General features: G+C 40.3%; 1 protein-coding gene across 3 annotated transcripts in view; it reads left to right on the top strand.

Annotated features, from left to right (window-relative positions):
* BRINP3 (BMP/retinoic acid inducible neural specific 3) overlaps positions 1 to 25,728 on the top strand; it is a 202,926-nt gene that overhangs the window by 157,864 nt on the left and 19,334 nt on the right. For all 3 annotated transcript variants that reach the window (XM_040072906.2, XM_058421736.1, XM_040072907.2), the window contains exon 7: positions 9,603 to 9,825. In XM_040072906.2, the coding sequence (XP_039928840.1) occupies positions 9,603 to 9,825 (223 nt within the window). The remainder of the gene's footprint in view (positions 1 to 9,602; positions 9,826 to 25,728) is intronic.

Below are 25,728 nucleotides of genomic sequence, written 5' to 3'. Positions count from 1 at the left end.
AGTTCCTTAAGTCGAGCAGTAATCTGGAAAGGCACTAATACAGGCACATGCCTCTGGAATATAATTTCATGGATGGGATGAGACTCAGAGAGGGAATGGCACAGCCAGAAGTCATCAGGAGTCACACAGGGTTCAGGCCTGTGAGGAAAAGTGGGAATCTTTCCTAGGAATACACAGTGGAGGGGGACAGCAACAAGAGCAAAGGTAAAAGATGGGAAATGGAAATCCACCTTGGATGCACTGCTCAAATGTATTCCATGTGTGAGATCAGTAGGATGTGGGAGTTGCCTTCTCTGTTAGGGTGTAGCTGGATATTTGGAGCTCTGCTCTGAGATGGACAACAGGGATGAGAATTTGTTGGTCAGGGTCAGAGGAGAGGTCAACAAAGGTGACATTGGGGTGGGAACCTATTACAGACCACTCAGTCAACGTGAATAAATGGATGAAACCTTCCCATAGCAATTTCAGGATGTGTCGGGATCACTGATCCTGCTTCTTGTGGGGGACTTTAATCTCACTGACACATGCTGAAAAATCAACAGTGGGACACAAGCAGTTGAGGAGGCTTTTGAAGGTTGTCAGCAACAGCATCTGGTACAGGCAGCGGATCAGTCAAAAGGAGTGACACAGAGCTGGGCTGACTATTCCCTAACAAAGAACTGCTGCTTGCAGATGGAATAATCAATGGCAGCCCTGTCTGTAGAGGATATGTGCTAGTGGTGGCCAGGATTTGGAAAGCACAAGGTAGGAGAGCAGCAGAACTTAGATTTGGGCTTCATGAAAGCATCTTCACCCAGTTCTGGGAACTGGGAGAAGGTGTCCCCTCTGGGAAAGCTCTGAAAGCAAAGGAGCTCAGGAAAGCTGGCCAGGACAACATCCTCAAGCAGAACTGTCCATTCTCACACTCAGGTCATATACTGAAATTTTAGGGATTTGCTAAAATGAGCAACTCAAGGCAGAGTTACAAAGCAAAAAGGCATCAATACAGGAGGTGCAAATAGGGACAGGCTACCAGGGAAAAACTCAGGAACACTGCCCAGGCATTCAGAGACAGTGATGGGAAAAGCTATATCCAGTGCTTGCTAGGGAGACCAAGAAAAACAGGAAAAGTTTTTATAGCCGGAGGTAAAAGTTTAAACAAGGAATTGTGGGCCTACAGCTGGATGGGTTAAGTGATTTCAGAATTTGTTTCAGAAGTACTCAATGCATTCTTTGCTCTCAGCCTTCACCAGCAAATACTGCAGGTCCTTGAGCTCAGGAGGAGGAGGCACAGGGGAAAGGAGGCACCAGGAGTGGGAAATGGAGCAATCAGGGGTTATTGGAGAGAACCTGACCCCTGGCAGTCCATGGGAGTTAATGGACTGCGTCTGGGGTTTTGAGAGACAGATGATATCCTGTTAAGGTCTCTTTGTTTTGAAAGATCATGAAGACTGGGGAATATCCCTGGTGACCGGAGAAAGGCAAATATTACACTGATCATAAAAAAAAGCTTGAAAGAACTGTCCAGGGAATTACTGATTGATGGGATTCACTTTGGTCATTGGGGAAATCATGGGGCGAGTCCCCTTGGGCAAGATTTTTGGAGATGTATGAGCTTTATCTGGCAAGGTTTTGGCAGTGAGGAACTGGCCTGTGTAGAGAAGAGACCAGGTGCTACTCCATGTCAGCCACAGCCAATGCCAGCCCCAAAACTGGCCACCCCCTGCCCAAAGCTGGCCCTCTCAGTGACCCTGGTGGCACCTCTGTGAGACCCTGTGTGAGAAAGGCATAGCAGCTGTGAGAGAGAGGAGGGAGGAGAGGTGAGAGGAACCCAGGCTGGTGAAGGGGCAGGGCAGGATCTGGGTGCTCCAGGTGCTGGAGCAGACCTTCACCTGCAGCCTGTGCAGATGTCCATGGTGAGGCAGGCTGTCCCCTGGCAGCCCATGGAGGTCCGTGGTGGAGCAAACAATGCATCCCATGGGGGACCCCACTCCTCTGTAGGTGGAGATGCCCTGAGGAAAGGAGGAGCCCAAGCAGGAGCAGGTTTTCTGGTGGCCTGTGGTGGACCAGGCTCAAGCAGTGTGTTCTCAAAGGACTGTAGCTGGTGGCAAAGACCCAGTGAAGGACTCCACCTCTGGAGCAGTGGAACAGTATGAGGAAGAAGGATTGTGAGAGACAAAGTCTTATGGACTGACTGCAGCCTCCCTCCTCCATCGCCCTGCAATGGTCATGGGGCAAAGGAAGTGGAAGATCTGGGAATGTAGGAGTGAAATTGAGCACTGGAAGAAGGAAGGTCTGGGGTGAAGGTGGTTTTATTTTGTCTTTTTTTCTCCTTACTATCCTACTCTGTTTTTAACGAGCAATATATTAATCGTCCCCACGCTGAGTCACTTTTGCCCATGTCTGTAATTTGTATGAACTTCTAATACTGGGATTGCCCCATCCTTATCTGGGAACATTTTCATCTTATGTTGTCACACTAGGGAGTGAGAGAGAAGCAGGGGGGTCAACTGGAAGAGGTGAAGAAAGAGTAAGGAACATGAGGGAGAAGATGAGAAATCATCTCAGACCCATCTCATTCTCTCCATGAAAAAACGCTGATTTATGGATGAGAGGAGAGCAATGGATGTCATTCACTTCAGTTTTGGCAAGGCTCTACAAATGGAATCTGGTCACACAACTGGATTTTTACCCATCTATTGGTCCTTCCATCCACAGCACTGTCTCTCCCTGGGTACCAGAATTTTGTGGGAGACAGAGTGCAAGGCTAGAGGGTCACACATCCTGTCTGAAAACAGATGGCAAGAGCAGTACAGCCAGGGTCTGTCCCAGATACAGTCTCAGGACTTGTTCTCTTTACTTTCTTGAACAATGACTTGGAGAAAGTGCACTTTCATCAAATTTGCAGATGTTGCCAGTTTGAAGGAGTGAGACAGAAATCTTCAAGTCAGGGCTGGCATACAGGGGCACCTGGACAAGCTGGTGGATCAGGACAACAGGAACCTGCTGAAGTTCAACAAGGCAAAAAGAAAAGTCCTGCTCTGGACAGGCAGAGCATCAGCTGCCAGGAGCAGCTCTGCAGGAAGGTTCCTGAGGCAGAGGACCAAGTGGCCTGACAGTACCAAGGGCACACTTTGGGTGCCACAAAGGAGGTCAGGCACCAGGAGATCAAGGAGGAGATTAGCCTTAGTACTTTTCAGACCACATTCAGATGCTGCATCCACTTTGGGGCTCCACCATACAAGAAAGACATTGGTAACCTGGAATGTGGTCAGGGATGTCCTCAGAGAGGTGGGGGCTGGAGAAGCTGCCCTGAGAGGAGAGGCTCCAGGAGGTTAGTCTTGGGCTTGGAGACTTCAGCAAGCTCAGAGCAATCATCTTGGCATAAAGTGAAATGAGAGATGTTCACACTGGGGATATGAAGAAATTTATTCTCCATGAAGCAACTTGAGCCATGATTGGAACAGTTTCCAAATCCTGACTGGACCAGGCTCTGAGAAAGTTAATCTGATGTCAGAGTTGACCTTCTTGAAGCACAAGCATCTCTCCTCAGACTACAGACTGCCCAAGGAAATACTAAGGCTGACTTAACATCTGATCCCAGAACTCCGGTTTAAGAAGTGAGCTGGTTTCCTAAAGTAGCAGTGCTTGTACAGAGGAGTGATCATTTGCAATTCTCATTACAAGGGTGAGAAAAGAGGAAATGCAGTGGAGAACAAGAATTCACTTGAACTAATTTTGAAGTTGTCTGAAGCACTCCAACCTGGACCAGCACATCAGAGGATATTATTTCTTGCTGAGAAGGCATCACACCCTCACATGTTAAAGACCAGTTGATTTTTGTCAGTTTGCATTTATCCCACTGTAACATTTTGTTAGAGCCAAAGCAGAACAGTTTTTGCATGAGGTATTACTCACTTCTAGACTGTGGTGGCAGAATTTTAATACCTCTAGAGAAAGTTAAAGAACTCAAGTAAAAAAGAAGATTTGTGTACAGATGACAGATGTACAGACTTTTAAGGGAGAAAAATATTTCCTTAGGTTCTCCTATATAGAAATTGTAAACCAGCCCATTACAATTGCTCTCTGATGGTAGATTTGACATGATAATTTAATGTAAAAAGGGGTTTTCTTCTACATACATATTTTTACTGAACTTTGTTAAATGAAAAAAAAACTCTAAAATAAAAATCCTTATTAATATTAGAAAATACATAAACTATATAAAATTGTGAATAGTATGTTTCAGTCAACAAAAGATTTTTACTTTTTTTTTTTCAGTTATTGTCAGGCTGCCTTTGCCCAGAAAACATAATTGCTTTTTCAAGGTTTGAATATAGTTTAAAAAAAATTAAAATTGATTTTGGGTAGACGATGTAATCCACAATTAGACAAGATTATTTATTTACTCAACCACGATGCTGTAATTTCCAATGCTAAAGGTTTTGTTTCCATAAGATTATATTATTTCATTTTAAGTAAAATGGGTCATCAGAAAATATGACATTAAATTAAAGAGAATAATGCTTGATGGAATGTCATCTTCCCAGAAACTGCCGTTTCTGGAGACTGACAGAAGGTGGCTGAAATTTTTTGTAGGTTACTTCGCTATGAAACATTTTTTTTTCTTAGCATATCACCAAATGTAAGTTCTTTTCAAACTGTTCTTTATGTTCTCCTAAATTGTATGTAGATTTCGCCCTCGCTTAACTATTGTCACATGTATGTTGTCATCAATTTCAGCCATGATAAGAACCAGTATTCTCTTCCCTTTGACAGAAATCCACGTCAAATTTGACTTTTCCTATTTACTTGGGAGTTCTGGTGCTCCATAAGAACATCCTGAGACCTCCCTAGACACAAGCCATGGCTTAAAGGAGCTGTTGTTTCATCCCCCTGCCCAGGGTACCCTGACTGCAGAGGTACAGGCTCTTCCCTGCCTCTGTGCAGAGCGTGTCTGGGCTGTGAGGAGGAAACTGCTCCAACGTCCTTACTTCTGAGATAATCTCTGTTACACTGACTGGGGAAAGGGTGCCTATGTGATGTAAAAGAAGATTTCAGGAATGACAGTTTCAAAGCTCAGTTGTGGCCTTGCTCTGCTTACTCTAAAGGAAATAGGAGACAAAAATGCAGTGATAAAATTTGGTGGTTTTGTATTTCCAGCATGACATTGCCGTCAGATGTCAGCCTGCAGCACCTTTAAGAACCTGGTTTTGAGTCCCCAAGCAGGGATAAATCCATTGACCTCCAAGGTGCTTCCAAAGATCTGCCACAAGGCATCTTAGGAAACAGATTAACCCAGGATGTTTTGGCAGCCTGGAGAAGTTCCACAAACCCCTCATTGGAAACAAAACTTGTGCTATGTAGGTGGGACAGTCTTGTACGGGCCTCGTAGCAGAATATCAGGGAAAACCAAAATATTCACAGCAGAGAGATCAGTGCTCCTCTTCTCTTCCAACAGAGAGCAGGCACCTTTTTCCCTTGTGGTAGAGCACTGCCAAATCCTTGGGTGAGGCTTCCTGGATTTTTCTGGCCTTTGCCAGCTCTGTGTGCAGTGTGGTAGTCTGAGCCCTGCTATGACACTAAATAACAGTGAGGATCCAAAGTACATATCTGCAACTCTACTTATTTCTCACTGCCTAAATATGTCTGATATTCATCTGATTTCAGCAGTAATGTTTGCTCTCATTATGATATTTCTCATTTATTCTTTCCCACTGAAATATGGGATGCCATTTCCATCTCTGGGCACTGTTGATACAAGAAAGATATACCTGGCAGAAAAGGGAAGTGAAAAGAGACACATCCAGCCAGAAAATGAGCTTGCTTGACCCACTACTGCATATAATGTTTTACTTTTTTTACCTTATTTGCAATTAGTTCAGAATATATAAAATCGTATTGCATGCACTACCCATGTGAAAATAAAAGAGAAAGTGCTGTAATAATATTTTATGTGGTATCAAGAATCATGGTCTGGTTTTTAGGGTTGTCCTGTGCAGGGCCAGGGGTTGGACTCGATGATCCTTGTGGGTCCTTCCCAGCTCAGGATATTCTCTGATTTTATGAATTAAAGTATCAATTTCTACGGCCCCCGGGACTGTAATACTGGCTGTTAATCCTCAGGAGTGGCTGGGACCGTGTGTTGATTAGAGTGTAATAGTTTAATCATCTCTCAGTGTGAGGAGTTCATGTTGTAGTTTCACAATCATGAAATGAGTCTGTTTAAGATATGGGCATATTATCCTTTTTTTTTTTTCACTAAAAATAAATGCAGCAGGCACCATGTAACCATGCTCATTTTATCTCTGTCTCTCCTTCTTCACCTGCATTATGGAGCTCATTAGCAGGATCAGACAGGGCACAAGGGTAGTCAAATATGATGTCTATTACAGGGGAAAGAAACCACATTTTCTTATTGGAAATACTGTTGCATTACAAGTTAAGGAGCATAAACCCTCCTTATTGCTTCTGAACACTGCATGGAGCAGTTGTTAGCTGTAGAGATTAGTGCCATGAGCAGAGGACAGCAAAGTGACAATGTTCCTGAAATACATGGTTAGAGCAATATGAGGTCTGAAAAGGCATCGTCTGAGCCTGTTGTCTCCTGAGGGAGCTGCCTTTGTTTTGTCTTCATGACACTCATTTTAAGGAGATGAACCAGTGCCTCAGAGGAACAGAAGGGAAAAGAGACCTTAGGAATTAAGCAGGTAGTTAGGAATGTGGCTTTGGGATCTAATCCCCCCAAGGTGTCAGAATATATATTTATATACATTTATACCCTCAGTACTCTAAATCTGGTAAAACTCATCTGATTTTTACAAGCTGCAGATCTGTTCTTTGTAAAGGATATCCTTTGTATCAGCTCAGTTAACCTTATTTCTTACTAATTATTATTATTTTTTTAAACTACCATTTTTAGCATTTTTAGGTCTTCAGGCTTTGAAGGCTTTACCAAGCCAAGAGGACTGTTGTTCCTTTAGACAAGCCAGACATTACCCTCTGTCATGCCTTCTGGGACAGACTGCGGGCTGGGAAGGGCAATGTGAAGATGCCACTGAACTGGGGAAGGAAGGAAACTCTGGCACTGTCTTTGAGCTGCCAGTGAGTGAGGCATTCCTTTACTCTGGCCAGGATGTGCACTGGAAATCATTCCAACTACAAACATCCATTGCAAGACTCTTCGCAAATTTATACATTTGTAGAAAACAAAGAATTCTTTAGTTCTGCATTACACAACTCTTTTCATTAATTAGTATGGGATATTCTGTTGGATATTGATCCCTTTGCCTTTCATGCTCATTTGGTGCAGTTCTGTGGTTCCCTTAGCGTTCTTTTCTCACAGAGGGTGTCTTCAGTTTCGCCAGGCAGTAATGTCTGCTTACCTCTTCCACATCTTCTAGATTCCCAACATGTAAATTTTAAATCCCAGACCTCCAAAACTCTCTTTTTTTTTTTTGTTTGTTGAAGCTTATCAGGGCCTGCCCAGCCTGATCCAAAAGCCTTGGTGGTTTAAAGATTAAAACAACAAGAGAGCCCAGCTCCCCTCCCTCTTTGCAAAGGTGGACAAACCCATGACTAAAGTTAATTAAAACTAAAAAGAAAGTTACGCCACTTCCAACAAGGAATCAGAGGCTGGTAGAGTTGGATGGGGCTCTGAGCAACCTAATCTAGTGGAGGGTGTCTCTGCTCCTCGCAGTGGGAGTTGGACTAGAATGTCCCTTCTGAACCAAACTATTCAATAATTCTAAGGAAGGAATAATTATCTCTTGAGAAGGAGAAAACAGATCTCTCTATCCCAAAACTACACTAAGGTTCACAGAGGCGCTCATCTGGTAACGTAGAATTTATTAAGTATTCCCACTAATTCAAACTGTTAGCTGTACACCCAGGAATGGACATTCTTGCTGGACAGAGGATAAAAAACAACTCAGGCAAAATTAAGGAAGGGAAGAAGCAAAAGATAAAAGGCTCCAAATAGTTGATAAGATAAAGAAGCAGCTCATTTTACTCATGCCCTAAGGACAGCACAGGAGCTGTGCAAAGAGGAAGGCATGAGGGCAAAATGAACATCACATTCCCAGAGAAATTATTAAAAACACTTTGTTAAACAAAAAATCATCATCTTTGACCTTTGACTTTCATTTTTTATCTTTCAGAAGACCTTTCAATGCCGTTTGTTTTGTTATGAGTCTTCACGCATCACAGAAAATACTCTGCTGAGGCGGGACTCTGTATTCCATCACTGCCCTGTGTCCTTCAGGATGTGGTCAAGGGCCACTACAGCTTATTTGCAAAAGATCTTTTTTTCTCCATCCATAAAAAAGGAAAATATTTTTGCCTGCTTTGTGTAAAAATGTTGTTAAAAATGCTAAACTAAAGCTAAACTAAAAGACTTATGAACAAGGATGTTAATGGAGTATTTAATGATGTGAGTGGACATTTTCCCCAACCAACCCTCTTCCATAAGCAACCTAAAATTACACCGATGTTAAATATTACGATTATTTTCATTTGAAGAGGTAGGCTACTTCAGGCAGCAGGATCTTTGCTTTCACATAGCCTGCCGAAATGTAGACTATCCAAAAGGAACATCTGGAAGGGTGAAAGCCAGACTGTGGGATGAGCGACTTCGTTGCAGGAACAGGTTGAAAGAAAAAAATGGATTGTGAAGGGTGGGAGGATTGCAGCAGGCAGAAGGACAGGCAGGGAAACATACTGATGTACGAAAACATGACAAGAAAGGAAAAGGATAAATGTGTGCATTCAACAGTGCCACTCATTCTAATGTATTTCCCCAGTATTTGGAGCACTTTTAATGGAAGTTTATTTAGGTTCAGAAGTTATAAATAATTCTACTTATGGAAACAGACTCCTTGATTAATAAAACTGTCAATAAGATTCTGTCTACATATCTTGTATGGACCCTGGAGCTACCAGAGGAAGTCACAAAGCATGGCATGCTTCCAGCAACAATGACCTTGTGATTGAAGAACTCCTTTTCACCACTTTAGAGTCAAAAAGAAGTTATGGGAACATTTTTGAAGTGTCATAAAATTTTGAAGTACTGTAAAATGTTTTGAAAGGCTCCATTTTAATTGTAAATGCTTATGAAAATCTAATTTAACAGCTTGTGTCAGGTGAAACAACATATATATAAGAGAAATGGCCTGTAAAATCACATTTACTAGCATGTCCTAAGTATTGGAATCTACTTCTTTTAGGACAGTTTCTGATGTTCTTCAAATGAGTCAATAAACATTGATCATTAAATGGACATTTGCTTTCAGATCCCAGATTTGAATGTAAGAAACTGATTCTTATTTAATCTTCATACTATCCAGGCTGAGAAATAAGGGCAATGTTTGTATTTGCTTTAATAATAATTTAAAAATTATATGAATACTGGATTTGCCTGGCTTTATTCTAATATAACCAATAAAAATGTAGTCACCTTTCTAGTTTGAAAGAGTTAAAATGCTCAATTTTAAAATTTCAAAAGACTGAGTTTATGAAAATTGGTTCAAGAAAAAAAAAATCAAATAAGAAGTTAATTTCTGCTGCAAGAATAACAATAGCTGTATAATTAAAGACTTTTTTTTTTTTTTTTTTTTTTTTTCCAGATGAATTCAAATTATTTATGAAGAGGCTGCCTATGAATTATTTCCTGAACACATCTGCTGTGATGCATTTGTGGACGATGGATTCTAATTTCCAACGCCGCTACGAGCAGCTGGAGAGCAGCATGAAGCAACTCTTCCTCAAGGCCCAGAGAACGGTGCACAAGCTCTTCAGCCTCAGCAAGAGGTGCCACAAACAGCCACTCATCCGCATGCCAAGGCAGAGGTAAGGAGCGCTCCGTGAAGTCCTGACAAATCTAAGCCACTCTAAGGAAGTCTATGAAACCCTGAGAAATCCGAACTTGGCACTAAAATCTCCTCAAGGCCATGGATGTGGGAATGGTACAGGCACAGGGTACAGTCCCCGTGTTTGTAGGAGTTGAACAGTCCCAGCTTTCAATATTGCTCCATTCCTGTTTTCCTAAACAGGATGGGAAAGGTCAGAATAAATCCTGATTTGTTTGGGACTGTGTAGGATAGGAGACAACTAAGAAGTGACACAAGCACAGATTCATCATCCCATTTGGTTTGCCTCTGTTTTACAGAGCCATGCTTTCCATGGCACTTGTTCAGGTGTAAAGTGACAGAGAATTGTGTATAGAATCCTGAATAACTGCTCTGGAGCTAGCACAACTGTTTTAGGAACTTTGCTGGTCATTATTCAGTATATACTGCACACAATTGATTTCTCGTCTTGTTTGTCAAATATGAATTAAAAAGGATGCCTGAGGAAAGAGAATAGAAGAGTTTCAGTCCTTCCTAGAAGCAGAGAGAGATTCTGAAAGCCAGCTAATCAAATCCACATTAGCATAAAGTGGGTATATTTGATTGCTGGTTGAAAATTGCTTTGTTGAAATTAGTGCAATGACACTACAGTAAATCTCAAATGATTGAGCTTTTAAGGACATTATTCTTCTGAGCACAAGCATAGTGGGATAGTCCAGTGACTCCTGCATTTAGTACCTTTCTCCATTGATTTTAAAGAAATCTAGTTTAGGTTCAGTGTTCCAGAACTGCCAGGGATACTTTACACTCCCCTGCTTTCGACTCTGCTGTTGCAAGCTCAAGCACCATCAATTCTTCTTTGCCTTTCTGTGGCCTTCCTCCTTCTTTCAGGAGGCTGTGCTTGTAGCTTTCATGCCCCCTTTCTTCTACATATGGTGCTTTGCACTGTGTTCTGGTAGTTGAAACCAACCAACCAAACAAAAAAATCATTTGTGGGGTTATTTCATGATTAGAAAACATTCTGCTGAGAGAGATTGTACAATCACTGCAGAGCCTTGTATCCTCTCAGGTGTGGCGTGGCCACAACCTGAATGAGCATCCTGCAATGAGATGATTCACCAAGAATGACTTCTGCAGGAGCCCAGAACTTCTGAAAACATAAGGAACAGTCCATACTCAGTTTTTTCCCCCACCAAAACTGAATATAATAGATTTCAAATAATTGAAAATAATCAGGTCTTCTAAAATAACCTCCATGGGGCTTTGGAGCAGTATTTGATTGCCATAGACAATGGTAGTGATGAAGATGAAGTGAGATGTGGGAAGTTGTAAGGACTGATCAAAACACAGTTTCCTTGTTATAAAAAGGATTATTTATTTTGATGCAGAACTTGCAACTTCACATATTGTTTTTTTTTTTTTTTTTAATATAAAGATGTGCCACTGTGCCAAAAAGACGTGGACAGGCTGGGAAAGGTCCAGACGAAGATAATCCCAGAACAGGAAGCTGCCCCATTAGGAAAGGCTGAGAGACTTGTGTTTGTGTGGCTGTGAAAAAAGCAGGCTGAGGAGAGACCTTATTTCCATTTTCCAGTATTTAAAGGGGGACAAAAAGAAGATGGAGACACCCTCTTTATAAGGAGTCACATGGAAAAGATGAGAGGAAACAGGTACAAGGTACTGCTGGGGAGATTCTGAGTGGACACAAGAGGAAAATGTTCCACAATGAGATCAGTCAGTCGCTGGAATAACCTCTCCAGGGAAGCAGTGAACTCCCTGATGCTGGGCAATTTTAAGATGCAGAAGGACAGGATGCAGGACAGGATGCTGGGCCATCTTTTCAAGGCCACACTTTTCCCAAAAATGTTGGACCAAATGATCCTTGAGAACCCTCCAACTCGAAGGTATTCCAGGATTCTAAGACAGTAAATGTTACTAGCAATGTGTCTTGCCTGTTTTACAGGGAGTTGCACCAAACTTTCATGGCAGTTTGATTTTGCAGTGTATCTCAAACTTGGAAATACCCTCATTTACTTTTGAGTTAATTATGTCTCATTTTAGTGACTACTCTAATTTTTTTTCTTGTCAGTACAGAGGGAGTAGGGCGTATGATGTAATGATGAGCAACAGATGACTCAAATATCAGTGTTAAACCAGGCTTGGGAATACTTTGCCAGTGGGATGCATTTGCTAAAAGAGAAAGTTTTCAAAGATTGGACTCCATCTGACTGTCTGGGAAAACTGCCTTCTGACATCCAGGCTTTTATGGCTGATAAGAAGAGCTTTAAAAAGAGAAGTGAGGGGAAAAGGTCAGCAGAAACTGGTTTAATGTCCAAGCCCATTACAAAAAAAAAAAAACAAAAAAAAAAAAAAACAAAAAAAAAAAAAAAAAAAAAAAAAAACACCAAAAAACCTGATAGATCAAGATAAAGTATTGGATAAAGGAATATCAGTGGTGGGAAGACCAACAGTGAGAAAGAAAACAGAACATTGACAGAATAGTTTTCAGATATTCCTCATGAGAGAATACACTGCATCCAAGAAAAATACTGAATTTTTAATACCTCCCCACAGGTAAGCGAATGTCAATGTAGAACGATGCCTGAGTAATGCCATGGAGAAACAGGAACCATTGCCCAGGCTGTAACATCAAACATTTCAACAGACAGTGAGTGGAATAAGAAAACCAAACCCCAGTAAATTTTTTTGTGTTCAAGGGAAGATAGAAATAAAAGCAGAAAAAACATATTTGTGATCTTTAAGGTCCCTTCCAGCCTAAGCCAGTCTATGATTCTGTGTGCCATGGATAGTCTAGGCTTCAAACAAACAAGAAGGGGGAATTGGAACAAAATGTCATTCTTTTCCAGGGTTTTCTAAAACAATCCTTCAGGTTAATGTTTGGGTGCTGCTACTGGGTGAATATTATTATGGAAAGAGAAATTAGATGGAGTTAATGAAGACATAAATACTATTTACAATAATTTTTTTTTGGCACATATCTTTTCAGATACAGATAAAAGAGGCAATGCTTCAACTTTTAATAAGGGTCATGGTGTTGGCAATGAGTAAAACCAACTCGGCTAATGTTTAATTTTACATCAGACTTCACTAATCAATAGAATATATGTATAAAGGATTTTTAAAGGAATATCTCAAGAGTGAAGGTTGTTTTTTCTCTTTCATGAAACTGGGAGCTGTGTCCTCAAAGTTTAATGTAATCCATGAAAACTTTCTCTGAGACTGGTGTTTTATAGGGCTTTATCTATGCAGTCTGCCAGAAACCATCTGGTCACGCCTGAAGGAGTTCCTGCATACGGTCAAGGTTATCATTAATTACTGAAAATAATAACCTCTTTTCTCTGGTCACAAAATTTCTTTCCTGAACATGAAACAAATTGTTGCCTGATTGTTTTAAATGAGACTTAATTAATGAGTTACACGGAATTGATTGCAACTTCTCTCATATTTCCTGAAGACCAAGCCACTTAGTAATCATAATACTAAATTACATTAATATTTTAATTTATAATCCTGAAACCAAAATACCATTGAATCCTCTCCTAACACCATTGTTCACAGCAAAAAAAAAAGACTCAATTAACTTGCAGGGTAAAGAAACTAATTTTGCATGTTTCCCTTTTGAACACACTTTATATTCTTCAGCTAGAATAAAGTACAAATAGTTTTCTTTCAGTTTACACTCGCGGTCAAAACAATTTACTGCAACACTTTTGTGTACAGTGGCTTGAGCCCAGGATTACAATTTTTATTTTATTCTGTTCACTACAAATCTTTTATAGTTCCAGAAGTTCTGCCCAGCTTTTACACTTGCTTTCATTAACATGTTTCATTAACATGAAACAGACAATTGGTCCTTTTCCTGAAAGTCAGATCATGCCAAGATACATCAAACACCCTTAGATTTCCATTGTGGCACTTCTGAATATAACTTCTAAAATTCACCTGAATTAATCAGTCTGTAATCAGTGGAGTATTTACCGGTCATATGAGTTCAACAAAAAATACCGACTAAAATTCAAAGCCAACAAGTTGCAGAGAAATTTCTGTGTAGGTAATCTGCTCCCATGTTGTGTATAAGGATGGACCAATAAAAGATTCCATTTCACGCGATAAAGAGAAAAACAAGACTGAAAAGCAATGCACTCTGAAAAAGAAATATGTTCCGCAGAGCAGTACTACTAGGTGAGCTTCTGCCTCCATGAATTTAAGGCTCTGCTGCTTCAGGAGGCTGAAGTGATAATTTCCAGTTGTTCTCAATGCATTGACGCATTAACCTCAACAGACATGGAGTATTCTTGTGTTTTCTTGAGCAGAGTCCGCTGCATGCAGCAATTGTTATCCTACTCGATAGGCTCGATAGCAGGCTGGCTCCTGCTGCAGCTTTTGTGCAGGAATGTGAGTGAGAGAGGGCACAATACATTTTGTTTCGCAGGAATCAGCAGGTGGTGTAAAATACAGATGGGGGGATTGCTGAACAGCGCAAGGAGCACAGCACATTGGGTTTGCAGGAATCAAGATGAGGCGTAAAACACGTGTGTGCCCTAGACTCATCATGTGCATTTCTGGGTTACGACCATGAGCTGTGAGGAACAATGGCTAATCTTTGCAGGGGATTTGTTGTGGTGTGTATCCACCCTGAGAATGACTGAACTAGTTGTTCAGCCCAAACTCTGGATTCCAGAAATGTCTTCCTCAAATGAGGTCAGGAAGTGATGTCCTACTTACTTGGTGAGGGCAAGTTTCCTCACAGGCTTCAGCTGGGCCTGCCGACACACCCGCGCTGAAGGATGACGTCTGTGAGCCATCTCTCACTCTAATATCACCTTCAGGTTGAACCTTTTTATTTGAACCTTTTCATTTGTAAAAGAAAAAAGAAAAAATAGTGGAGAGAATTAGTAAATAATTGTATTGCAGCTCACATGTGGCAAGGGGAAGGGGTGAAGCAGCAAGCAAAGTTCTGGTTATGCAGTTGTCACTGTGTTATGGGGAGGGAAAGTGGGTTTTCTTTACATTTTGGTGAACACAGCAGTGGTGTTTAATTCCAAATGCAATGACTGTGCTGAAAAATTGAGAATCCCAGGAACAGAAGACCTTATGCTACCCTTGAATTGCTGTCAGTGAAACTCCTGATGTGAACCAGAGCCAGGGGTGTGCTGGCACTCACATCCACCCAAATTATGGAACCAAAGTGTGAGCACTGGAATCTCTGTGCCTGAGAGCATAAAAGAAATATCAGCTGTCTTGGTGGAGAAGGAGAATCTTCCCTTTCCCAAATATTTTTCTAGAAAGACAGCAATGATATCCTCTGATTCGCTTTAATATCCAACCACTCGTGAAAGACAGGGAAGAGAGGGGAAGCTTTCATTTCTTCCTTCAGAAGTACCAGTTTATATCTTGTTGTCATTCTTTTTGTTTCATTCAAATGGCTTCCTTCAGTAATCATCCCTTTGAGTGAGCACACTCAGTACAGGACATTATTGTAAGTATTAACCTTATCTGTATGCACTTTAAATTATTCATAATGAAAAGGTATCACTTAAGGTCCAATATAATCAGCACCATCTGTGATTAATAAAGACATAAACGAAAATTTTAAAAGGAAAAATGTAATGTAAATGCAGTAATAAGTCAATGGGAAAAAATTGCATCTTCCTTGAATAATAACTAAATGGAAACCTGGTGCAACAAGCTGCAAATGAAGATTATCAGCATCTCAAGTAAATAAGAATTTCAATCTTAGAACAGCAAGGTACGGCATGTGCACACAAAAGCATGGAATTTTGAATAGAGTGTTAGTATCTGATTTTTTGAAGACTGGATGTTTATTATTACCATATAATTTACAGTGAAGGTAATAATTATACCAGTAGTTCAGACAGTTTTAAGAAGGATATTATTCTGGTAACAGAAACTGAAGACAAATACAGACAAAACTTCTTAACAACTTAAAAAAAAAATAGCATATATATCTCCCTATTTCTGGAAGGAAAGTCATTCTTGACAGCCTTATGTTTGAAACAAGTCCTTATCTCCATGAAGACTATTTTTTTAAGAAGCATACTCTGAAGCTAATGTAGATTCAGAAGGAGTTCATCACTAGAGGCAGTGAATAGCTACATCAAACAGAAGAGTTTCAGAAAGAATTCTGCTTTTTAAAACCTGATTTTTTTTTTTTTTTTTTTCCCCTGGAATTTCCCACAGAATGCACCGCAGGCATATATGAAAAAAAGGAAGAGCCATACATTTGCATTTCCTTGTTTCTCTCTTATTTTTGAATTTCATGTAACAAAATATTCACATGCTCTAGAAGCACAACAAGGTCTGAATACTCTAAAAACACTTCAGAGAAGGGGATTTGTGTCTTAGTCTTCAGTTCATAGGCAGAAAACCAGATTTAAAATAGATGATTTTTTTTTTTTTTTTTACAGCGTCTGTAAACACAGTCCATCAGAATGCTGAGGCCTGGAAACCTGTTTCCATCAGAACTCTCCAGAATGAAATACATAAGGAATAAAGGGGATAGTGCAGGTTAATCCCATTTCCTGTGGATATAACGCAGGATTAATTCCTTACATCCCAAAGTTTTTATCAGCTACTTTAGATTGCTTTGCTATAAGTGTAATTGATTCATGGACACAACATCACTAAGGAATAAAATCTTCCACCAAGGAAGCCACAGAGTTCAAGATATGAAAGTTTCTCCATGCATCACACAGAGACCTTTCTTCTTAAACAACATTTGTGGCACTGGATGTAAGGTGAAAAAAAATCTAATTATCCATTACTTAATAGGCTGCTGGAATGAAGGTGAGCAGTGAGTCTAGAGGAAAATTATGTTTTAGAAAGGCAGAGTAAGAGAGCAAAAGCTCCTCTGGATGGGCTGGGTTTAATGTAAATGATTCTCCTGAACATGAGGTGCTAAACAAACAGTATTTTGTCTGATTTCAGAAAGTCTTCTTAACAGAAGACAAGTTTCATAGAGATGTTTCTAATCAAGAGTGGCTCCAAGAAAAATGTGTTGTCATTATTAGTATATTTTAAAAAAAGGAAAATAAAAAAAAAAAAGATTTTTATCTGCTACAATCAAGATATTGCATTTGGGAGTCAAATATGGATCTACAAATTTTAATGTAAAGGAATGCCTGTCCAGTGGAAATTTAGATTGGATCTGACACTCCAGGTGCATGTCTGAAAGTCATATGCCACAGACAAGGAAGGTGATAAGATGAAAGTGTGTGAGATAAAACGAAGGTCAGTTTGGTAGTGGTTGCTTTACTAACCTGAATATTAAGTCTGCATCTGTTCTCAAAGGAAATAAGATTATCTGCTTCGAGGTGATACCTTTAATTGGATTGGGGATTAGAGTTATTTAAAACTGACGTGACATACATAAAAATATGATCTGGAGTCCTGCAAATAATAGGTCTGATAACAAGGAGAAGCAGAGGTAAACTCTTGTGTACAGGCGTGTTTTCACACGTGGTTTAGGAGCTGTATATACACAAGGCAGCTTGCTCTTGGCACCTGGCCTTGGAATACCTTTCCTCTCAAGGAGATTTGGGGTTCTAATGGTGCAGCACTTTATTGCACATTCATAGAGGCTGTTTTTGACCACCTTCTACCCATGAAAATATTTCCAGCTGCTCCTCAACTCCACTTTTTGCTATTTTTGATGAATATCAACATCAGAATGAAGTAATTTCAGCATGTCAGATAGTGAAATGAGTTTATAATAATGTCACAGGGCAGGAGTATTCCTGCTTTGGAAACACCATATGTGGAATATGTGCAATGAAATCACATTTCCACACCAATGTTTTGTCCTTTTCAACTACAAACAGCTTACCAATGCTCCCATGCCCTAAAAGCAGTGTTTTGGCAATCATAGTTCATGGATGAATCTCAGTAAGATTCACCTGACATGGAAGGTGTTATACCAATACAGTATGAGATATGATTTAATGATTTATGATATGATACTGATTTAATACTGCAGGGTGTTGAGTTACACCTTGTTCTGAGACTTGCAATACTAAAACATGATTACTGAATCACTGACCACATGGCTGACAGCCTATGCTTTAAAAGGACATAACAGATGTGACTTGTATTGCCCACAAATTATCTGTGACTGCTGGATATTCAGATAGCATTTTAAAGCAGTCACTATTCAAATGTGCAACAGCAGACCATGACTCAAGGAAATCATCTGTTCAAGGAGAGTGACTTTCTTGTGGGCTCACTTAAGTGAGTGACAGGGCGATAAGAACAGAAATCACATACTTTGTTGGAACATGAATTTCCTCTATATAGTCCTGTTCTGAGTAAGTGGAAAGTTGGGCTCAGTTTCCTCTTTTCCCTCATGAAACTATTTCTAGAGTACTCATTTATTTCAGATCTGCTGGCACTAATTTGCTACCACTACAAATGGCCTCTGTCCCTTCCATCTAACAAAACATCTCTTTGTTTCTAACCCTAATGTCCAAACTTTCTTTTTTTTTCTGCAGACAAATTTTTTTAATTCAATTGATCCAACCAACCTGAAAATTTGAAAATAATTAAGCACGAGGTGCTGAAAATAACACTATTTTATAGACATGTGGTGTTAAAAGAAAAAAAAGAAATAAAAACATGGGTTAACAAAAAGCTGCTAAAGAATTTCAGCTATAAAATACGCATCACGTTTAATCCCCAGTGTAGATGCACAGTACTAAAGATCTTGCTTTTGGCCTTTTGGCTTTTACTGTGACTAAATTGCTGTGAAGGACTTTTCCTCAGGCCAGATTTAAAGACATCTTAATCACCTATCCACATGAATCACTTGCAGAGACATCAGAGCCAGCACTGCAGTGACTCACAAGGCCTGGAAGTTTACACTTAAAAAAAAAAAAAATAAATTACTTGACATGTGGATAGATCCTGGCACACATTTCTGGGCTTGGCAGCTCCTGTTTTCCTCTTGCCTGGTGACCACTTGTCTTTGCAGTTGTGACATGTGACATGGTGGCCATGAGCCTCTCTGGACAGCACCCCGCCACCTTCAGCACAATAATGTACTCCACAAATGCAGCTGGAGGTCAGGCAAGGACACCAGAGGGAGATATTGGATCTTGGAGCACCCTGGGCTTCAGACTATCGCAAGTCCAGAAATTTCCTGTATAATAACAGCATATTTGAACAGGGAGGTTATAAAATCTACCATAAGGGCATATCTTTTGTCATCTATGAGTTATTAAGTGAGACATGTACAAACCAAGTAAAAATGAGCTTTGTCTTCAGCATCACCAGAATGCAAGAAAGATCTAAAGCTGTCCTTGTGAACAGGAGAGGAGGGACAGACACTGATCTCTGCTCCCTGTGACAGGGACAGAACTCCAGGGAACAGCTGGAGCTGTGTCAGGGAAATTTAGGCTGGAGATCAGGGAAAGATTCTTCCACCACAGGGTGCTGGGCACTGTCCAAGCTCCCCAGAGAATGGGCATGGCCCCAAGGCTGCCAGAGCTGCAGGAGCATTTGGACAACCCTCTCAGGGATGCACAGGGTGGGGTTGTTGAGGTGTCTGTGCAGGGTCAGGGGTTGGACTGGATGATGCCTTTGTATCCCTTCCAAATCAACTTCTTCTGTGATTCTGTGGTCAGGAATCCTCTGTGGAGGCACCAAAGGCCATCAGTCTATAGCCTGCACCATCCCACAGCCTGGCCTAGATCCCATCTCCCTAATTCTCTTCTTCCAATGTGTCTCTCCATGGTGACAGCCAGGGTGTTTGTCACAGAGGGGTCCCAGCCGAGGCTGCCATGAACCATTGTAAAAGAAACACTTCTCTGCTCTGTGCTGTTTGAAGGAAAAATCTCCTCTGTGGGAAATGGTACTAATGCAAACACTAGAAAGCTTTGACACAAGTGCAGAGGAAAAGGGAGATGAAGGCTGGACTTGTGGGGTGGGGATACTGCCAGGCATATCCATATTTCAGGCAAAGCCTTTCATGCCTCGCTTTGACAATGAGGTCTCTGCTTATCAGGTCAGGTCTGTCAACACTGAAAATTAGCTTTTCATGGTCAAAATAAGAAAAAAAATCTTAGTTAAACATGCAGAAGGACTGTGAGACATGCATTGACATATAAATGGACTAGTGAGAGTAGTAGTCCAAGAGACTAGTGAGTGTCTGATATTCCTCACCTGGGTTAAGTCATGAGGAATTTACTTTGTGAGATTGCTCAGAAGGTGAGATACCAGCTCCTCAAGGGGACATCAAACATCATTCTTCAACCTTCAGGGTTGTGCCCCAAGTCATCTTACAGAAGGACATATAGTTGCTTTGAATAGATAAATTTGATGATTGCATAGTTTCAGTCCTGCAGATGATGGGAATTTCAAACCTTTGACTTTTAAAAATGCTTTGGAAAGTACTGTAAGCCTGTATCTGACTTGTTCATAATGTGCGATGTCTACTCCTTCATTCCTTATAAATATATAAATCAATCCTTGGCTTCCAACCTGCAGAATGCACAAATACCATTGTTATGGACTTCCAAAAGACATATTTCTGGGAACAGGCTCTCTATCTGGCCAGTATGTAAGAAGGTTTAATACAAGAAATAAATTCTTCCCTGGGAGGGTGGGGAGGCCCTGGCACAGGGTGCCCAGAGCAGCTGTGGCTGCCCCTGGATCCCTGGAAGTGTCCAAGGCCAGGTTGGACAGGACTTGGAGCAGCCTGGGCTAGTGGAAGGTGTCCCTGGCCATAGCAGGGTGGGACTGGATAAAGTTTAAAGTTCCTTCCAATCCAAATCATTCCATAAGGTTATGAAAAGATGTACACAATATTTCATATGACTGATTCCTGCTAGGCTGTTTTTCCATTTGCAGCCCAAAGAAAGAAATAACTCATATATGTCAGCTTCACAATTATCAAAACTTAATGACTCTTTCTTATTTACAATCTATTATGTCTTCTATTATCTGAAATTTGGTTAATTTTTGGTGTAATATATTTTCTTTATTCTCTCATGTGGTCTTGAAAACAGCAAAATAAATGGATAGAAAGAAGTTGAAAGGTAAAGTGTAGGGAAACATTAGATTTTTCTGAGATTGAGATGTTAGATAAGAATTCAGTTTGTGCGTAATTACTGTGGAGATTTTCAACTGTTATTTTGAACAAAAACATTAGAAAAAATTGTATAGAAGAGTAGTTATTTTTTTCTTAGGAACACAAAGAAGCATCTGAAAAATCAAAATTTTCCTATTAAGAATTCATTACTGGTATCTCATATGTGTAGCTATATCCAAATTGGTAAAGACAACGTACATTGATTTACCCCAAGGAGCAATATCAACATCCCTGCTGTCAGCAAGGATATGACATGAGTGCCTTTGCCCCTTCCCCTTGTCCTTCTCCCTTCCTGCCTTCCCCTGTTTTGGAACAAATTTATCCCTCCGGAGAGCTGCCAGGCAGAAAGCCCGGGAGCATCCAGCCCTCTGTGCTCCTAGAGGGACAGCAATCAGTAGCAGGTCCAGGCTTGCACTGTCTTGCCAACAAATGTCACCTTTCCGTGGAAGGGATGGCAGCTGCAGGGGTGAAAGCAAGTCCATGATAAACAATAAACCCAGTGCTGATTGATTCTCTGCTGGCTGTGGCGGACACGTGCTGTGTGCGCAGGTGTCACCCAGGAAAAAGCTTTGCTGTGAAGGGATTCACCTCATATGCTGTGTTGCCAGAACTTCTATGACCCTGACAGGTTTCTTACAAACCTAATGTAGCCACAGGGCTGCTGACAGAACACTCTGACAGAAACAAACTGGAATCCTTCAGTCCTGGGATATTTGGGTGGGAAGGGACCTTAAAGCTCATCCAGTTCCATGGGCAGAGGGTACCTTCCACCAGACCAGGTTGTTCCGAGCACCTTCCAGTTCCATTCTCCCTATTCTGTGCTATTGTGCAAAAGGCACAGACCTACACTGATGCAAATCTCCCATGTTTCTTTTCTTTTGGAGAAGTGCTGCAAATGTACTTCAAGAAATGAACATAAAGCACTGTGTTTTCCGTAATATTCTTTTAAAAATACCCTTAATTTTAGAGTAATTTTTAGGCAGGAATCAGAAGATCTTCACACTGAGAGGATGCAAATGAATTTTATTGCACCAACAATTGAAGGAGATCAGGGCCTTAAAGCAATCTTTGAAATGAAAATGAGATTGCCTTGCTATCAAGTTTCCTTCGTCCACATTGCACCCTGACCTGTGTTTTGGAATTAGGCAGTTGTCTCCTTATCCTGCAACTGCATAATGACCAATGACAAAGAGAAAATCAAATATCCAAAGCATCTCTGTCCCATGGCTTCAGCCCACACCTCTGTAGGAAATGGCAGGAAGGGTCTTTTTCTCACAGAATGGCATCAGAATTCATATGAGGGAATCACACCCTGGGATCCCATGTTATCCATCCCAGGAAGGCAATGATGATTCAGGACATAGAGTCTGTCTGCCCCTTATTTTGGACTCTGGGACACATTAACGAGATACAATCAGTGCACTAGTTTAAAATGGAGAAGCACGGACCACGACAAAATTCTCCTCAAGTAGCAGGTGACACAGCACAGCTGCAGAAGACATTAATCCCAGTTAATTTGTAAGGAGTTTTTCCTGGTCAGAATATTATCAGGTTTCTAGAAATGGATCTTTGAAACTATAGGTGATGGTGAGTATAAAATAAAGGATTTCCCTGTTGCAAGGAGTGGAACTAATGGCACTCAAGAAAAAAGGTGACACTTACTACTTTTATAACATAGCTGTGTTTTATTATCTTTAATAACAGACTTATCTCAGTTGTTGAGATATTAAAGTAAGAATAATAAATAAAGACTCAAACCAAACTAAAACCTCTGATTTCTACCCAGAATCACCTTCTCTTTGCTTACTTTACTATGACTCTCTTTGCTTAAAACTCAAGAAACTATAAATGTAACTACAACCTCTACAGAAAGGCAAGCTTTTATTTTTTCCCATTCGGAAGCTGCCACCATATTTACCACACAACTTATTTTCTCCAGGTTTTTGTTATTTAAAAAAACACCCCAAAGTTTTATATTATTTTTTTTTATTATTATTTCCCTACATGGCTTTTTAGTCATTCAGATTCTTAGATAATTAGTTCCTGCCCTACCTCTATGACAAGAAAAACTCCAATATGCCTTCAAACCTCTCCTGTTACATAAAAGCACAGCAAACATCAGCATTTGTTGCATTAATTGAAATTATGCAAATATGTCTTTTTGTTGAAAAAGGAATTTCGAATTAATTTAAAGTTTTGAAAGGCATTTCCTTTTAAAAAGCAAGTAGAAATCTCTATCAACATGGGTTAGACTTTGTTCATTATATTTCTATTCCTTATTTTAAACAGTGGTATTTCCAACAGGATCTGAAATCAGGATCCTTACCTCAGACTTTTATAAATTTGTTGTAGGATTTTTTAAATTTTCCGAATTTAAGACACCGCTTGTTAATGGTTAAGATGAAATCCTAAACAATTCGTTAATTGGCCTGAGAAGAGCCCAAAGGCATTGTGTCCTTGAAACTATGCATATATTTTTCCACAGATTTTTGAACAAAGCTGCCTTAATTTTGGAAAAAATTAGGAACAATAACTGATGATTTTTTTAATGTAAGTTGATAGCTTGCCATCTGTGTAGATTGCTTCATCAGTGCATTATCTGCAGCAAACACTACTGGGCTGGATCATTCCTGGAGTGATGGCTAAGACAGAGTATAAATATAAACCAGACAGTTGGCAAATGTGTCCAAGATGGGAGCAAGGCACTGGGAAATGGAAGGCTGAGCTGCTGACGGGGCTGGCCCAGCCTTCCTTGACAAAACTTCAGTTAAATAAGCTCTGAGCAGAGACCAATGTAGCAAATCCCAGGCCAGCTGCAGACTTTTCTGTTTCATCAATCTAGCCCTTGATACCTCGCAAAACCCTTGAGCAGCAGTTTCTGTTTTGCTGAGTCCGGCCCATGGTTTAATGAGTCTTGCCACTGGTATGAGATTGTTGGACATTAAGTCATTTTTTCTTTCTTGTGCTGACCATCTGCTGCATATTCCGACTACTCCTCTATGTATATCCACATTTGGATATAACATCAACTGTGTGGGAGAGAAAACATTTTACTTGTGGATTAAGAGATGAGCAAAAGTCCATAAAAGCCAAAATCCTCAGCTTCGAATGATGGAAGCAGGGAAACAGGTTTCCAGCCATGAATATTTAAAAGGAAGTCTATACAGAATTTCTGCATCTGGGTGTCCAAGTGTTGCTGCAACTTAGGGTTGGATTAACTTCAAAGACAAAAATAGACCCTCTCTCTGTGAAAGGCAGAATTTCTCTGCACTGAATAGAGATTAGTGTTCTGACACAGGGCAGTGAAGCTTTATAAAGAGGGTTTCTACACGAGGCACCTGTGAAACTTGGCTGATAATGACTCCAGAGCCTGTTTCTTCTTTTTTATCTGAATAGCAGAGAGTCATCTGGTTATAGAGCTCTATAGAGAAATTCAGATGAATGGTGCCATGCATTTGTGAAATTCATGACATTGCAAGGCTCACAATCTATGGGATCACACATCTCATCTGAACTTTCAGATTTATTTTACAAAAAACTTATTTAATCTTGAAGCTTGCAAGAGCATTCACTATGTTCTTGTTACCACATGTATGATAGTGAGAGTGAAATGGAATTGACGTCCCATGTCCATAAAATTCACAAAATTTGTATGCAATTCCTGGTTTAAGTATCTAACCCTAATAGTAAACACAACCAGAAATTCCTTTGCAGATCACAATCCCTAATAACTGATATAAAATATACAACACTGCACACACAAAATCATATTCATGTTTACCAATGATAAAGGAACTTTAGCAGAACCTTCTTTGAGAAAACTATACAATTTTTCTTCAAAATTGTCAAGTAAAAACAATTTGAGCATATAAGTTAAGACGCACAGAAGTTTGCCTCTCAAAAACAAACAAACAAACAAACAAACAAATATGTATATATACACATGGTTTCTCAAATCCATCCTCAGGAATTTTATAAAATTGCTCTGACTTGCGGTTTCTGCTTCTATTTTCTGAGAAACTTAATATTAGGGAGTACATCACAGATTGATCCCTCTGAGTCACAGAACTTTCCCCACTTTGGAAGAAAAGGCTGTTTCACATATTTTCCAAGGGTCTGATCTGAGATATTGCCATGATGATAGAAAATTAGATTTCCAACTATCTAGAAAAAATGAATTGTCAACTATCAGGTAAAAAAGTAGTAACCAGTAACAGTAGTTTTTCCTCTCTTCCTGGCCTTGTCATATAGAAAAATGGAATTATGGAATGGTTTGTGTTGGAAGGAACCTTAAAGCCCATCCAGTGCCACACCTGCCGTGGCCAGGGACAACTTCCACTATCCCAGGTTGCTCCAACTCCAAGCCCCAGCCTTGGACACTTCCAGGAATCCATGGGCAGTCACAGCTTCTCTGGGCACCCTGTGCCAGGGCCTCCCCACCCTCACGGGGAAGTGATTTTTCTTAATGCCTAATCTAATTAATATATATATATATATATTAGATCTAAACTAATTTACTTGCTCACAATTCAAATCCAACCATCCCACCAATGCTTTCAGCTCCAGGAAAGAAGTGAGCAGTTCTAAGTATCACTTATTTTCACTCTTAGGTCTGCAAGGTCCCGCAGGACTTAAAAAGAATTTCATGTCTTTATTGGCAATATCAGTCTAGCATGAATTCATGCTTGTGAACCCCAAATAACCCAATCTCTTGTGCCTGTGATGATGTGGGCTTATCACACATTTTTATTTGTGCTCAGTAGCTTCATGGAAGAGTAG

The sequence above is a fragment of the Hirundo rustica genome, chromosome 9 (assembly GCF_015227805.2).
Source record: "Hirundo rustica isolate bHirRus1 chromosome 9, bHirRus1.pri.v3, whole genome shotgun sequence".
Classification (NCBI taxonomy): domain Eukaryota; kingdom Metazoa; phylum Chordata; class Aves; order Passeriformes; family Hirundinidae; genus Hirundo; species Hirundo rustica.
This window is presented reverse-complemented; position numbering and strand designations above follow the sequence as displayed.